This window comes from Theropithecus gelada, chromosome 10 (assembly GCF_003255815.1).
Source record: "Theropithecus gelada isolate Dixy chromosome 10, Tgel_1.0, whole genome shotgun sequence".
In the NCBI taxonomy this organism is placed as follows: Eukaryota; Metazoa; Chordata; class Mammalia; order Primates; family Cercopithecidae; genus Theropithecus; species Theropithecus gelada.
Window position 1 is genome coordinate 43,354,554 of NC_037678.1, and position 17,581 is coordinate 43,372,134.

General features: G+C 40.4%; 1 protein-coding gene across 1 annotated transcript in view; it reads right to left on the bottom strand.

Annotated features, from left to right (window-relative positions):
- ZNF831 (zinc finger protein 831) overlaps positions 1–17,581 on the bottom strand; it is a 67,463-nt gene that overhangs the window by 6,057 nt on the left and 43,825 nt on the right. The window contains exon 4 of the mRNA XM_025400047.1: positions 479–639. Within this exon, the coding sequence (XP_025255832.1) occupies positions 479–639 (161 nt within the window). The remainder of the gene's footprint in view (positions 1–478; positions 640–17,581) is intronic.

Genomic DNA, 17,581 nt, shown 5'->3' on the forward strand with positions numbered 1-17,581 from the left:
TTTTTTGTATTTTTTTAGTAGAGACGGGGTTTCACCGTGTTAGCCAGGATGGTCTCGATCTCCTGACCTCGTGATCCGCCCGTCTCGGCCTCCCAAAGTGCTGGGATTACAGGCTTGAGCCACCGCGCCCGGCCTTTTAGTGGTTTTCAACACGCAGCCCCACAATCTGTCTGGGGGGCTTCATGTTGCAGTGGCACCTGTCAGCCATCTCTCTATTCAGGTGTGCAGTAATAACATACTTGGGTTTTTTAAAGAAACCATCAGAAATCATCCCAATGTTTGCACTACCAAAGCTGCTCAGTCATTTGATACAGAATGTTTTGACTTATTTGTTTGTCTTAATGGGCTTTCTGTGAGGCGAATCTTCATAAGGTGATCCGAGTAAGTTCTGCCACACTGAACAAGAGCAACAAGAACAAGCAGAGCTATAAATCTAGACCAGCAATAGGTAGGGGCAGTTCAAAATCATCATGCCCACCTTCACAGTTCGTTTGTCCATTTCCCTGACAGTCCTTGAACTTGTATCAAGAGAGAGGGTTCCTGAGGTTTGTCTGCAGTCACCTTCCTTCTTCTCTTCCTTCCCACAACAAGGAGGTGATTCTGTGGTGGCATGAGATGGCTCCTCTTGCAGATTCAGACCTGAAAGGGGAGAGGCACATTTACGTACATCTGGAATTATAAAATTAGCAAAGAGTAATTTCCTGGGAGGTGGTCCATGACTTCATGATCGCCTCTGAGCTCATTAACCCTCATCTCACAGGGTGTGTGCAAGAACTCAATTTATCTCCAACCAATTCACGCTTGGTCAATAAAATATATCCACTCTATGAAAAAAGGAAATGGCCAAACCAGTTCTCAAAGGAGAAAAATCCCTGAATGATACATATCATAAAATATATCTATATTTCATGTTGCTTCTTCTCATCAGAGTTGTATTCCTGGTCATGTCTGTTTAGGTAAATTTTAGATCAGCTTGAATTCTCTGGACATATTACAAAGTGGTCAGAATAGACGTTTCAATCGATGTGTAGTGGGAACTTAGAAATAAACCATGTCTTAATTCCCACTAGAGTGCTGGGCAGCAAGGGATGAGGTTGGCTTTTGTGATGCTGTTGTTTTGTTGTGGTGGTTATTGTTGTGGTGGTTATTGTTGTGATTGTGGAAAGAAAGAAGGGCCCTGACAATATCTGCAAAACAGCATTTCTTGTACCTGTCTTTCCCTCATCCTTCACCTGCACTAATGACCTGGCAGACCAGTCAAAAGGATCACAAAATTTCAGAGAGGGCAGGTTCCATCATGATATGAGATCAGGGAAATATCTTAAAATGACTGTGTCACTAGAGAAGAAGCACTAGACCCACTTTTAAATGTGCTTTCATTTTGATGAAAGGTACACACGTGCAGTCTGAAAAGTCAAGCCTAACTATGTATTAAGAAAAACAGCAACCCCTGCCAACCCATCCATCTTTTCCCATTTGGGAGTCTTTTGACTTTTATCTCCTTCATGTCTAATAACATTGTTATAGGACTATATCTTGTGGAAGTAGTAGCTGTGACTTCTCATGGGGAGAGAGGAGGGTTTCCCTCTTCTTCCAGCTCCCCCACTCTTCAACCTTCACGACCCCACACACAAGCACACATTCCACCTCTCTATCTTCTCAACAGTTCTCTAACACTGATGGCCTGTTTTCATTTAGGCGAATATTCCGTGTTTATTGTGTGTGTGTGTGTATATATACATACATATATATAAAATCTATTATTATATATTACCTGTCAGCACTGAATCATGTAGTATACTATGATTATGTTGCCTTTCTTGCCAAAACTGCTTTCCCTGGAATTAATTATTTTACTTTTTAAAAATTTCGCTGAGTTTTCTATGGACTTATTTCTAAAATCATTTTCCAACCGCCTCTCCAACTGTCTGGGGTTTCATTTCATTCCCTGAGAAACGTTTCCTTGAAACTTTCTGATTTGCTCCAAGTGGACCATGTTTCTCTACAGCATGGCTGTGCCCTCAGGGTCTCCCTTCATCCCCGCTGTGCTGATTCTCTTCACCTCTTTCCTGGTTCCTGAACCTCTACAACTTCTTTTTTCTTGTTTACTCTCCTGCTTTCCTAACACAAAACTTCTAGTAGTTTCATGAGAAAGGGTACATGAAGTATAAGTCTTTAGATGTAATTGGCAGCTTGGCTGGGTATGACATTTTGAATCAGAAATCATTTCCCTTTGGGGTTGCAGACATGGTTCTGTTGTGTTCTAATTGTTGAGAAGTCTGGAGACAATATGACTTATGATTCATGATCCTTTGGATGAAATCTTTTTGTTTGTCGCTCTCTGGAATCCCCGAGGCTCTTCCTTATTTCTGGTGTTACCACAGTCTGGGTCTATCTTCATTCATTGTCTGGGCACTCAATCAATTCTTTCAACCTGAATCATGTCCTCAGGTTTTAGAAAAATGTGGTTCTGTTTTTATTTCCTTTTTCTTTCTCATGTACAATGCATTGTTTTGAAATATATACACATTGTAGGTTGACTAAATTAGCTTATTATTAATAACATACGTATTAGCCCATATGCTTATCTTTTTTTGGCAAGAACACTTAAAATATACTCTTAGCAATTTTTAAGAATACAAAACATTGTTATTAACTATAATTACCATGTTGTACAATATAACTCTTAAATGTACCTGTTATTTCTGATTTTTTTTCCCTTCTGTTTTGTCTTTTCTCTCTTTCTAGAACTGCCCTTATTGGGTTATTGGATCTCCTAGTATAATCTTCTATTTTTATTATCTTTTCGCTCTGATGTTCTATTTCTTGGTCTTTTTGTTTCACTTTCAGGGGAATTTCCTCAACTTTATATTCCAATGAGTTTCTATTTCTGCTATATGCTTTTAATTTCTAAGAGTTCTTTCCCATGTTCTTTTTTTATAGCATCTGTTCTTATTTCATGGCTCTAACATCCTCTCTTTTACCCCCAGCAATGTTAATAATGGTTTTTTGTTGTTGTTGTTGAAGTCCATAGTCCCTCTTCCAAATTCCTTTGTTTCCATTAGTTTATTTTTATTTCTCTCTAGGTTAGTGGCTTTCCTGAGAAATACAGCAATCTTAGCTGCTTATGTTTAGGAAATGGGCACAAAAAGGCTGACTTGGTGTTCTTTACAAGTGCAATCTGTCAACCATGGGCCCTACTGTTAGGTTATGTGGTTGCTTTGTTTCAGTGGGAACCCTGAAGTAGTTATCTGCAGGTCTCCATGTCTACTGGTCAGCTTCTACAGGAAGAGTCCTTGGGTCTCCTGACTGTAAAATAGAAGCCAGGCTGCTGGCATTCTGAAGTCAAAATTAGAGAAGAGATTCTGGGGGCTCATATGCAGTATTCACATTTGCTCAAACCCCATTTTCAATCTAGTCCCCTCACTCCCCTGCTGAACTAATTACGCCAAGTGTCCCCCAGCATTTTGTATGCTGTCCAGAGACTAAGCCCCTAGACTTCCGCAAGGGTGAAGGAAGTTACCAAGCTAGAAACGGGGTGGGATTTGAAGTCTGATTGCTTCTTAGTCTTTCAATCAATCTTTTTTTTCAGCCTCACCTGGTACCATGAATGTCTGAGTTGTGGGGAGTCTTCCCACTGTTAAATCAGGATTCCATTCCTTGGGGTCAGCTACATCAGTTCCCATTCAGACTCTGCACTCCAGCTTTCAAACTAGTGGCATCATTTCTTCTCCAAGTCGTTTCTCCTTGTGAGCTTATACATTACAAACACCTTTAATTACTAACCTCTTGTGAGTTGTTAGAGAAAAGTAGAGGTAAATAAATGTGTTCCATCCTCCATCTTAAACCAAAAGAACAGTTCCACTTCTTATATCTAAAGGGGTAAGTTACTAGATTACCCAGTGTGCTAATCCTGAGCAAATCAACTTTGAAAATCCATAGAGAAGTGCACAGTTTGGGAAAGAAAGCAATGCTTTTTTCTTCCACACAATCTTTCTTGACCCTCCCGTGTACTCTGGTAGTCTAATGGCACACAATGAGGCTTTTGTTATTCCATTCACCTGTTCAACAACCACATCCTGGGCCCCTTCAATGACCCAGGCACCATGCTCCACCTTGAAGAGTCTGAGAAGAACAAAACAAAGATGGTGCTGACCCTCAAGAGCTTCTACTGTAATGGGGAAAGAGAAGCAAAGACAAGGAAGCAAACACATATTGTGATGGGGTCACAAAGGAAACAAATCGAGGAGGGGGGTATTACCGAGAGTGAAAATGAGAGTATTACAGGCAGTAACGATTAACAGGAGGCTATTCCAGAGACTAATGAGAAATGGAGGGAAGCATACTACAGAGTCACGATAAGCAGGGGGTAGTAAAGAGAGTAATGAGGGGGCTTATTCCAAAGAGTAACTGGGGACGACTTTTATATAGTCAAGGAAGACTTCTCAGAAAGGCGACATCAGAAATGAGACCTTCAGAGTCAGAAAGAACAAGTCCACGAAGGATGTTCTAGACAAAAGAAGGAACAATACAGAGACCTTAAAGGGGAAAGCAGCTTGGGGGAGCAAGGGACTCATGGGGGGCCAATGTGGAAGGAGAGTCATGAATGAAGAGGCAGGGGCAAGATGATGTGGGGGAAGTCAACAGGGACTCAGATCTTGCAGAGTACAAGTGACTGTGGTAAGAAGTTTAAATTTTGAAGCCAAACTTGGGAGAGAGGTGAATAGAGGTGGGAAAAACAGGTACAAGCTTACTAGGATAATCTAGGGGCCAGATGAGATGGCTTGACTAGAGCACCAGAAGTAGAAAGGGAAAAAAGAGGTGGATTCAAGGTATGTTTTCATTCTCACCCATGAAAAATTACCAAAAATTAATGGTGATGATATGCATTTCCTTAGCCTCATCGTTCACCAAGCACAAGCGCTCACTCTAAGTGAATTAAGCTCTGTCCCCACAGTGACAAAACAACCAGTCAATTCATTCAATTCAATGAAGAAGTAAAACCAATCAGTGTAGAGAAAATAATCAGATTGGCCAAATGTCTTCCCAACAGGTTGTTTTGGTTTTTAAGCTTAAGCAGAAAGGTCATGTACACATTTGACCAATAACTTCTGACTCATCTATGAAAGCAAAGGAAGAAAATCCACTGATCTGATTTGTTTTTGACCCTACAGTCTACAGAGAAAAGTGAGTTATCTTTAATAATTGTGAAAAATGCCCAAATAATGTCACTGAAGTGTGTTAAACTGATTTGGATTATTGAGGAAGGACACTAACTTGCTTTTAAATGAATGGCCCTTTTCAAAAAGTAAGTAGTTCCCTGGCCAAATTTTAAATCACAGAATGTGATTCTGTTTAGGCTTCAGTATCATACTATATGAATCACTTCCTACATCTTCAGAAATTACAAACTCCACTGTCTTAATGCAATCTTCAGAAATTCAATCGCTCTTACACAATTATGTGACTTTTATTAGAGAGACCATCTCTCATCACAGCTCTCTGTGCCGTGCTCTTCCTTCCCTGATTAAAGGCTGTGTTTTTAATAATTTCCCTCAGAAATAATTGCCAGACTGCATTTAGAGGAAGAGGCCGCTTAAAGTGTTACAGCAATTTTAAATGTGGCCATCTTGAAAAGGCTATAGGAAACTGTAAAATACTTAGAAAGAAAATGAAATAAATAAACAATATGATGAAACTTACAACATGACTGTAGACATCTTTAATGCCAAACCTTCTTCCAGCTGCCTAATGTCTAAGCCATACTAAAATGCTATAAATACACTGCTCAAATATCATTAACTAAAAATGTAAGTAATTTGATATATGTCTTTTGGTTTGTCTCAATACACCAAAACTCCATGAATTTGGATTCCAAAGACTGAATTATTATTTTTAAAAAGGGCTAAAAATGAGTCTACAAAATCAACCTTCTAAGCAAACTGCAAATATGAACAAGAACATAGGAGTAATTTCCTAGACTATTAATTGATCTGTGATTAAATTGTTTAGAAGCATCCCTAGAATTAAAAGATCCACAATGTGCTAGCAATTACTTAAAGAAAGCTGGGCAGATCTCTAAAAGTAATCACTTTGTGGATAGTTAATTATTCAAATATTTTTAAGCCTGTTTTCGAGCCTACGTTATTGAGCCTAAATATTTACTGGGCACCGAGCACAGCCAACAACTGTGCCAAGGACTATGCTAAACACAGGGCATTTGTTCCCTGGAAAATGAGGCAGACACACCCACATGATAATTCTAGTTCATTGGGGGAGAAATTCAGTAAGCAAATAATTATATAAAAAATTTACCAAGCAAATGTGGTAAACAGCATGAAAGAAAAAGCATGAAGGTACTAGGTGGCCATGATATAGGACCCCAACCCAACATCTATCTATGGAAAAGAGTAAAACCATGCGCACAGTCAATCATCTGACATCGCCCCTGTTCTGGACGGCTTTCTAAGTCTGAATCATCTATTCATGTAATTATTCAACCAATTTTCTTTAAGTCTCTGTCGCATACCTGACGTTATGCTAAAGTTTAACAGTAAATTCATTTGTTTCTGCAATCCTATTACATTTTTTGTTTATGAAGCCTCTTTAGGAAAAAAAAAAATGGCTAAAAATGATGGAAGAAAGAGGTTTTATTCCTCTCAGGCAGAGAGAACGGGAGACGTCGGATGTCAATGCCAATCAAAAAATAATCAGAAGTTAGTGGGCGGTAAGCAGTGAGAAGCAGCCCCGACTTCAGCTGCACAGGCAGGGAGGGTTGTGGGAGAGGACCACAAAGATGGATTTATCAAGTACAGCCTCGGGTATTTCTGCACTATCCTAATGCAATCTTTTGAAAGTTTGCCTCTAAGTAATCATAAACAAATCTTTTATTTCAGCAACCATTTTTCTTAGTAATTCTCATCTCTTTTCTATTTCTTTGATGAAAGGCAATCAAGATAACCACCCTCCCCTTGCAGAAATCCTGAATTCAGTGCAAAGTGGTGTTTAAAATTTTGCTTTAAAAATTCTGTCATGTCCAGACATCAAGAGTGTGCCCTTAAAATACAGAGTGAAAATAGGATTATGAAATTGGAGAAGGAAAAAAGATGATAAAAAAGCAAATGCCATTTGCAAGATTGAACGCCAAAACAGAAACTGGCTGATCTACTTTGTGTATCATTCTTTTAAGTTTCTTGTTGCTAAATGAAAATTGTCTATGCAGGTCTCTTCCCTGGGACATAATCGATATACCTGAAACAGCTTCTCATCTTTCCTCAAGATTTACGCCCTAGAATGAAGGAGAAATTATTCTGTTTCAGCAATTTCAGAGCACTATGACTTAATAGCTTTGGGGACAGAATTAATACTTCTTCATTAATTCTAATGAGAAAAGATGTCGGAAGTCCTGTCAGAGAAGGAGAGTGAAGGCACAGAGAGAGAAGAGGGCTCTGGAGAGACCCCCCTGACCCATCCCCGGCCTCCTGCTGGCTCCAAATACCTCAGAAATCCCTTCAGAGGAGGATTATGTGAGCCCAAGGAGAGAGACTGTGGAGGGAGAGGTGAGCTTGCCCAGACCCGTGATGAACGAACAAAAGAAACCACTGAAGAAAACCAAAGTGTACAAAGCCAATGTCTACCTTTGTGCCAGAGATGTATTCAACCCTCTTCATACAGTATTTAGAAATTGTATCTTTTATGTGTGTGTAATTAGGTAAAGCTTTTACTTCAGAAACCACCTGTAATCGCCGTCGTCTCTCCATTTCTGTTCCTGAGATGAAAGGAACGTGTTTTGATCACTTTTTCCTCTCAAATACTTTCTCCAAACTCAGTGAATGGGGCTGGTTTGAAACATTTCGGTGACTATAAAGCTTGGTCGTGTACAGAATTCAACAGTGTTCCTTCATCAAGTGGAATAATGAAAACTGCCCAGGAACAGTCTTTGAAAAGTTTATCTCAAAATTGACTGAGGAAAATGCGTTTTGTGAGTTTGTTAAAAACCAGTGGTTCCAAAGCAATGGTGATGTCTAGAGACATTTTGGGTGGTCCTGACTTGGAGTGGAGGGGATGCTCCTGGCATGTTGTGGGTGGAGACTAGTGACCCTGCTACACATCCCACACTGCAACAAAGAATGGTGTGTCGCCAAATGTCAGCAGTGCCCAGGTTGAGAAACCCTAGTTTAAACCAAAGATCACAAACTCAAATGCTACAGGAGCCAGACAAATCACTAATTCAGGCGCCTGCCTGGGGATGGCCAAACAGCAAGCGCAGACCCCAGGGGCGGCTGACCCCCAGCTCCAGCCAACTGAGACAATGAAGGTTGGAGGGTCCAGCTCACCAGATCTGTTCGTTTTTCAGGAGAAAAGTCGAAATCTGTATTTCACATGCTTTCAAACATTCATAACTAATTAGTTTTCAAAACAACAGTAGCACTGTGCTACCCAACACACCTGTGGCCTGAATTTGCTAATGAGAGGCCGGTTGGTGGTGACCTCTTGTTATTTAAGAAACTCACATGCGCCGCCCACTCTGAGAGCAAAGCTTCACCCTGGTTTTGTTTGCTGTCTTGCTGAAGCAAAGTTTCTTTTTAAAAATACTGTTAAAAATATTGATGGGAGAGTAAAGCTGTTTTTGAAAAGTAATTTGGTGGTATCTTATAAGGTGATACAAATAAGTATAAAACCATTGATCCAGCAATCGCTCTTTGGGAAATTAGGCAAGCATGTGTACTGCAGCAATAGCTGTGGTAGGAAAAACAATAGGTATCAACATAAACATCCATCAATAAAGTAAGGGTTAAATAGATAAACAGTAGTACATCCAAACTAGGGGACTGGATGCCACTATTAAAACAATCCATATACATATCGGCCTGGAGTTATGTACAAAACATATTAAGAAGAAAAGAACTGCCGATTACTACATCTGATATAAGCCTTTGTATAAAAAACAACAACAACAAAAAATGTGTCTGTCTGTATTCGTATGTGAGTGGAGAAAGATGTAGAAGGATGTGTGTCAACCTAACTTTCGTGGCCTCAGGGGCAGTGAGGCTGGAAGTTGTCAGGCTTTCCTTGGATAAGTCAATGCTGCTTTCTTTTTTGCAACAAACGTGATTTTGCGTTATCAGTTGGAAAGAAAAATAAGAGACACAAAATCATATTGGTTCAAAAATTCAGAGTCAAAATAATGAGAAAACCCCCAAAGTATATTATACCTGAATATGCTCAGGCAAAACTAAAAGTCAAGTCAGTCCTCTTACCAGAAGATCAGAACAGGTTGCTGAAAGACAGAGATAAATCCTCACACATCAGTAACTAAAATTTAGTTTTTCAGGCACAGAAAAACTGAGAGATTCATGAAAGGAAGAGAAAAATATATTTTTTCCATCTCTAGCCAAATCTAGAGTATTTCTGTACTATCCTATTTTTTTTTTGAAGCTTTGCCTCTCTAAGTAATAATTTAAAATCTGTCTCTTTTTTTTCCCCCAGAAACCACTTTTCTCTATGGTTCTCATTTGTCTTCTCTTTCTTTGATGAAAGGCAATCAGTTGAAGAACACTTCACTTACCATTTTCTTCAAAAAAACTTCATTTTTAGTGGGGAAAGTATGCTTAAAATCTTTTGATAAGTCAAAACTTTAATTGTGCCCAGACAAGAAGAGAATGCTCTAAAATAAAGGGAGGATAAATTGTGATGAAGAAGGAAAACTAAATGAAGGGAACAAATTGCTAATATTATTTGCATTCTTCAGTGCCAAAATTGAATCAGGAGAATCTACTTTATGGATCATTAATTTCAAACTTTCTTAACTCTAAATGAAAATTGTGGAGAGAAAAGTTCAGGCTTTGGAACATAATTGATGTGTTTAAGCAATTGCCTCATCATTTCTTAAGATTTACACCCTGGGGAAGGAGATGTTATCCTGTTTCAGCAATTCTGTAAGCAATATTACTTAACTAATGGCTTTAGGAAAAGAATATCTCCCTATTAATTCTGACAGGAAAAATAATGGTACAGAACCATTACTTCTAGTCAGAGAAACAAGAAGGGAGAGAGTGGATGAAGGAGTCCTAGAGTTCAGGCTGCCATTTTGTTTCTCCTTGGGAAAACATTTTGAGGTGATTTGTGACAGAGAGATCGGGCACAAGAAACACCAAGGGCGCTTCCTCCCACCTCCCTCCATCACCTCATGGCAGAGTAACACAAGTGCAAAGGGTAAAAAGAAGAAATAACTCTCATCTACTTGATTTCAGAGAATTACATCACCATCCTCACATAATACTTAGCTATTCGACCTCTTCAACATGATTAGGTAAACCTTTTACCTCGAAAAGTATCTGAGCAGTTTTCTTTGCTTTTCTATTTCTTCAATGAAAGGCAGCTGCGTTGATAACTTCAGCCCCAGAGGAATTTTCCTAAACTATGTTAGTGGGGGAAAAAAATCCAGTTAAAATATTTTAGTCACTTAAAACCTTAGTTATGTGCTGAATTCAAAAGAAGAGATTCCAGTGAGAGGGAAAGTAAGAAAGACAAGGAGAAAGAATAGAGGTCTCCCTCATCCCCTGCCCTGCCTTGCCCTGGAGTTAAATACAGGTTTATTGCTAATAATTAAGAAGCTCTAATTCTATGTACTTGTTGTAGTATACATGTAGCTGAAGATTAAAAAAAAAAAAAAAAAACAGGACACAACTACACAATGATTGGTATTGTGGTAAATGCCACAGAGGAGATGGGTTATGAATCATCCCATCTCCACACCACAAGGGCGCTTCATCTGCTTTGAGAGTCAGAAGTGACCAGCCTGAGGAATCGCCACTTCACAAAACTATCTAACGAGGGCTGACTTGGTGATGAAACCTCAGCCCTGGTTCCTCAGAGAGATGTGGCTGAAGGACCCGTCGAAAGAGCAGAAAAATACATTTATCAAAATTGAGCAACCCATGCCAGGGTATTTCTCCTTCCTAGTGCAATTTTTTGAAAGTTTGTCTCTTCTAAAGTAATCATGCATTTTCTTGCAGAAATTATTTTTCTTAGTGGTACTTATTTCTCTTATTTCTTTGATAAAAGGCAATCAATTTAAGATTTCCCATTTAGAGATTTTTTTTTAATTTTTCTAAACAATATTTAGTGGAAAGTCATATTTAAAATCAATCCTTAAGTTAAAATTTGTGCCCAGACCACAAGTGTGTATCGAAAATTTAGAGAGCAAAAGGATATATAAGATGAGGAGAAACAAAATATGATTAGTGAAAATACCTCTTGAAATATATAATGCCAAAATTGAAATCAAGAGTATCTACTGTTTGAATGATTATTTTCAATGTTTCTCAACACTGGATGAGTTCATAAACAACAGCCCATTTCTTGAAATATAATTAAGGTATTGGAGAGAGCTCATTTTTCCTCAAGATTTGCATCCTTAAAAAGGAGAAATTGACCCATTTCAATGATAATAGCTGGGAAGAAAGATCTCCCCTTCTCTCCTTCATTAATCCTGAGAGGGGGGAAAAAAATGGGCTCTTGTCAAACTAGAAACAGAAACAAGAAAGAAAATATTAGAGTTGGCATCATCAATTTTGGTTTTCTAATCACCTTAGGAAAGAAAACTTTCTAAGTCCAGCCTTTGTGAAGCGACAAATATTGAAGGAGTATTCAGGGCTTCGCTCAAACCAAGACTTCAGACGAGTAAAACTTAATTCGACGAGAAAACCAACAAAAGATGATGGGGGAATACTGTTCTGTTTTCATAATGCGTTTAGATACTCTATCTCATGGAGTACTTAGGCGATTGTACTTTTCTTGCTTCTCTTTCAGTTCTCTTATTTTTTGTGTCGTAGAGGAAAGTGAAGCATTTGGAAAGCAGAAAACTTCCTTTCACCCAGATATTTCTTCTAAACAATACTAGTGGAACAGTCAATTTGAATATTTCAGTAATATAAAATCCTGTTCAGGTACCAAATTCAACAGCATTTCTTAAATACTGTTTAAGACAAGAGGACTGAGATAAAGAGAAAAGAAATAAATATCGCCCAAAATACTCTTTAAAAACTTTCACACGCAGAAATGTACTCAAGAATCTATGCTTTCTGGCTTATTTCACAAGTGTCGTTTTCTTAATAATAAAACAAACTCAACTGGGTGGACTGTGGGGGTCACTGAAATACTTTCAACTTGGCTTCTTTTCTCAAGATTTCCACCTCAAAAGAAAAGAGTACCCCGGGAACTGCAATCCTTAGCAATGCAGCTCAAGTGGCGTGTTTTTTTTTTTTTTTTTTTTTTTCCCAGTAAAAGCCTCTTGATAGTTTCTATGGGTTCTGATAAAAAAATAAATAAATAAAGTGGGCCGGTTATGAATTCTTTTAGACCAAAGCAAGGAATAAAATATCAAGAGTTAGATCTGCCCTGCTATGAACAGATCATGGAGACTTGAACCTCAAAGTTGCGTATAACTTGGAAGCTGAGACGTGGGGTAACAAAGAGGAATGGAGGAATAATAGGAAGAGAGGGGCCACATTCTTACAGAATTCTGAGAAGTCGCTCATTTGTCCTCACACCAGTTGTAGAAATTATTTTAAAAATGAAACTTAAATTATAGGACTTTTTTTCTTTTTTACCTCAGAAACTATCTCCTAGACGCACAGTAGCATCTCTGTCTTCCTGTAAATTTCATCAGTCTGGTTAAAATGCATTAAAAATTTACAAGCTCAGTCACGCACAAACCCAAAAGCTTACCTGAAAATACAGGTAGGACGACAAAAGCAACATTTAGGAAAGAGAGGAAATAATAAAGGAAGAGTACTTCCCTAGAAATAATTTTTTTTTTTTTTTTTTTTTTGAGAGTGAGTCTGGCTCTGTCACCCAGGCTGGAGTGCAATCTCGGTTCACTGCCTCATCCTCCGGAGTAGCTGGGATTACAGGCACCCACCACAAAGCTGGGCTAATTTTTTGTATTTTTAGTAGAGACAGGGTTTCACCGTTTTACCCAAGATGGTCTCCATCTCCAGACCTCGTGATCCGCCCGCCTCAGCCTCTCAAAGTGCTGGGATTACAGGCGTGAACCCCTAAAAATAATTTTCAAACCAATCTAATCAATCCGTAAATCTCATTTCTAGATGTTTTTAAAAGAGTAGCAATTGATGTATTGCTAGAACTGCCCAGAAAGTCCAATTTTTGAGGTATAGAAAAAGCCTTTACGTCTTTCCTGAAGAATTCTACTCTACCACTCACAAAAGGAGTCTCTTTGGCAATTCTAAAGCAATATAGGAAAGGACATCCATGATCTGACAGAAAATGGAGGTAGTCATTAACTCTCGTCCGGAGAAGAGTGTAAACAATGTCAGGCATCCAGAAAATTCCTTCTGGAGAAGGGGTAGAGGATGCCGCAGGAAGGGAATCTTGTGGCAGGCACACAATTCCGCACAAAAGATAGACAGCAGCTGGGGGGCTGGCGGGGAGGGGCGCGGGGCGCGGGGTGGGGGCGGGGGGAGCGGTGAGAAGAACAGAATGAAAAATACGCAAACCTTCCCCAAGGGGAGAGAAGGTAATCTTTAGAGTCTTCCAGCTTGCACTTCCCTGAATCCTCCCCTGGGGGTGGTCTTGGGCCGGGGTGAGGGCTGGAGGAACGGGTTCACCATAGCACAGGGTGTCTACCTGGGTACTTTCTTGAGTGAGACAAAACTGGAGAAGTAAGACTGTGCTGCCCCAGAATCTTCTCTCAATAGAAGTCACAAGGTCTGCTTAAAATGCTTACAGATGGCCAGGCGCAGTGGCTCACCCCTATAATCCCGGCACTCTGGGAGGCCAAGGCCGGCTGATCACCTGAGGTCAGGAGTTCAAGACCAGCCCGGCCAACATGATGAAACCCTGTCTCTACTAAAAATACAAAAACTAGCCAGGTGTGGTGGTGCATGCCCGTAATCCCAGCTACTCGGGAGGCTGAGGCAGGATAATTGCTTGAACCCAGGAGGAAGAGGTTGCTTGAGCCAAGGTCATGCCACTACACTCCAGTCTGGGCGACAGAGTGAGACTCCATCTCAAAAAAAAAAAAAAACTTACGAAAGAAATAACTAAATCAAGGATGTAAAATAAAAGTCAAAGTCAAATAAAAAGAGATGAAAGAAGGAGGGAAACTTGAACCTTAAGCAGTTGTCATCAAAAATGTATTCGAGACATCTTCTTGGCTTATATTTTAAACTATGTTATGACTAAATTCAAATCACAAAATAATACACAGCTTAAATGATCATGGAGTAAACTAACATAATGGTTTTGAAATAAAGTAGTTTACACTGTTTCTATGAACACTGACAGAAAAATAATGAGAAAATTGCATGAACATCCAACAAAACCTGAGGGCTGGAAGCGCTGGGAGTGGGTTCTGTTTGGTTTTCTCACTCAGGCCATCATAAAAATTTATTAAACAAAAAAGTCAATGTGGAGAAAGGGGAAGAAAATGGGAAGTGGGCCTGCATCCCAAGGATGCTATGTGGGGGGAGTAAAAGAAAAATAATTGTCATATCCACATGCTTTCTATCACTTTATGGAGCTTCAACTTCTCTGTGCAAAAGCAACCTTCAAAACTTCTATTCGGGGAAATTTATTCGTCCATTTTACCTCCAATATTCCAATATTTCTCTCACAGAGAGGAAAACAAAGCTACCATTTTCCTTGCTGAACCTCTTCTGGCCCCACGTCTGCTGTGTGTGCCTGCCAAGTATACTTCATGATTATGAAGGTTGTCTCAGGGAAAGAAATCCATACCCAGGCTCTAATAAATACAAGGGGGAGAGGACGAGAGGAGATGAAATAGCATGAGGTGGATAAGAAAATTTAAAATAGGTTTTAGCGTAGAAATGTACCCTGTATATAAGATCTCAACTCGGTACTCATTATCGCTTCTGGGTGTATTTTCCAAGTCAGAAGAGTGCAGTTTTGATGCTGTCTCCCTCACGAATTTCAAAGAGAAAAGAAAGTTAACCCTTTTTCTTCCATGTATTAGCTTTGAAAACAAAGAAAGCAAATGTGGCCTTTCCTTTGTGGCCAAGTCAAGGTTGGATAATCTAGGCGACTGGCTGCTCCTCTCCTCTGGTCAGGGTGTTTGGCTAAAATGCCCCAGGTCTTGAAAAGGCCAGGCCTTACCTAAGCCAGGCAGCCCCACACAGAGGGGCGGGCAGAGACCACATGAGAAATAGAGAGGAAGAGAGAGAGAAATCGAGATGGACTGATTCCAGGGGAAACTGGGAGGTCAGGACACTTGGTAGATGGGAACAAGCTTCCTAGTTCTTCAGAGGTAACCAGTTTAGTATTTGAAAAACAGAAGGCCCAGAAATCAACCCAGCTGTGAGAAGGGCCCCAGGCCGACTGAGCAGGGACGAACAGGAATGCCCAAACTGATCAGGATTAAAAAGAAAAAATCAGAACTGGGTAATTTTCAAGAAGATGAAGTCCCCCAGAGAGGAATACGCCAGAAAGGGCAAGGGTCCGAGGTCTCTACCGCTTTGCCATAGGGAAGGGTTGGCAGATAAAATATGGATGCCTGGTTCCAGGTGAACATCAAATCATTTTTAGCGTAAGTATGTCTTACGCAATGTTCAAGGCATACTTATGCTAAAAGAAATTATGTATTCTGGGAGTTCTCTTTTTTTATTTGCAAAATCTGGCCATCCAACTTTAGGGAGGTGGGAGAGGAAGCAGGGCAGGGACTGGCCGAGCTTAGATAAGTCAGTCTGAAGATGTCAGGCCTGGCAGTCGCCACCTCCTCCCAGCTCCGGGCACTATAGCACTACAAGCTGTACATCCAAGGATGACCGTGGGCTGCGGTTTGGGACGAGTAATTATCATCAATAAAGACATCTCCATGGGGAGAGCACCTCACAAATATCCCAAGCATGGAGATGGCCCTGACAGCCCTCAGAGAATAACTTCCATGAGCTCCCGAAACTCAGCAGAAAAAGTTCACAGCGGCTCACGCCCATAATCCCAACACTTTGGGAGGCCAAGGCAGGTGCATCACCTGAAGTCAGGAGCTCGAGACCAATCTGGCCAACATGGTGAAACCCCATCTCTACTAAAACTAGAAAAATTAGCTGGACATGGTGGCAGGCACCTGTAATTCCAGCTACTCGGGAGACTGAGGCAGGAGAATTGCTTGAACCCGGGAGGCAGAGGTTGTAGTGAGCCGAGATCACAACACTGCACTCCAGCCTGGGTGACAGAGCAAGACCCTGTCTCAAAATAAAAAGCTCACAAGCAAGAGGTAAGACAGGGACAGGTCTGTGGAGAGAACCAGCATCCCACAGCCCTGCTATCCTCTTAGGAAGTTTTTAGGACCACCATGAAAAATAACCTTCTAAAGATCTACTTTGAAAAATCATTAGTCTATGATCATCTCAAAAATACTTCTCCCACTCTATCCATTTTCTTCCCTGAATGGTCCCCTAACTAGGAAAGGCTTTTAGGTATAGTTCACTATTATGAAGGTTCTTTCTGGGTGAGAAACCTTAGCTAGCCTCTAATAAATGAGAGTGGGAAAGGATGAGGGGAACAGAAATGGCATGATGTAGATAATAACCTTTAAAAGGGACATTATGTGGAAATGCGTCCTGGTGTTCCGGATGAGGCAGCCACACTCCAGTAATTGCAGGTTCGGGAACATTTTCTAGATGAGAGTTTTGTTATGCTCATAACTTCTCCCTCAATTTTAAAAGGAAGGAAAAAAAGAGGGAAAAAAATCTTTTTCTTCTTGTCTTAAGCTGGGATGGGGGAGAAAAAGAGCATAACCTTTGGCTTTTATTATTAAAGTTCTCAAGAGCATGGCCTTCAGAGAAGGGCAGGAGTTGACTTTTTTCTACCAAAAACATCTTTGTCATCCACTTGAGGGCAAAGGGCTCATAGGAAAATGGCCCTAAGCCAGGCATGGTAGGTGGTTCCTGCCTGCAATCCCAGCACTTTGGGAAGGGGGATCACTTGAGCCCAAGAGTTAGAGACCAGACTAGACTGGACAACATGGTACAACCCCATCTCTGAAAAAAAAAAAAAAAAAATGCAAAAAACTAGCGAAGCATGGTGGTGCGTGCCTGTAGATTGCACCATTGCACTCCAGAGTGGGCAACACAGTAAGACTCTGTCTCAAAAAACAAAAAACAACAAAAAAAGAAAAAAGGAGAAAAGAAAATGGCCCGTCATGCAGGGAAAAGGAATCAGCCTGAAGGCGAAAGCTCTTCAAAGGGAGAAATCAAGCAAACCAGGAAGACCCTTCTATATTCATTTGTCCTCTGTACCTGGGAGAGGAGAGAGATGAAATATAAGAGGACAAAAGGGCATGTTGTTTGGCCCAAGAGACTCGTTGGCTGGGCAGGGATGGACAGACACCCTGCGCTTTTTGTTCCTCACCTGGCTATACAGAGGCAGAGAAAGGTGCAGCCACATCACCAGTGCCTCCTGACTGGGGAGGGATCTCGAACAGACCAGGAAGGAAGAATCAATTTACAAGGATGTCAGACAGACTTGGGAGGCCACAGTACATCGACAGAAGGCAAGGGACTGACAGAGGGCCAGGGTGAAAACCTGGTATCCTCTATCC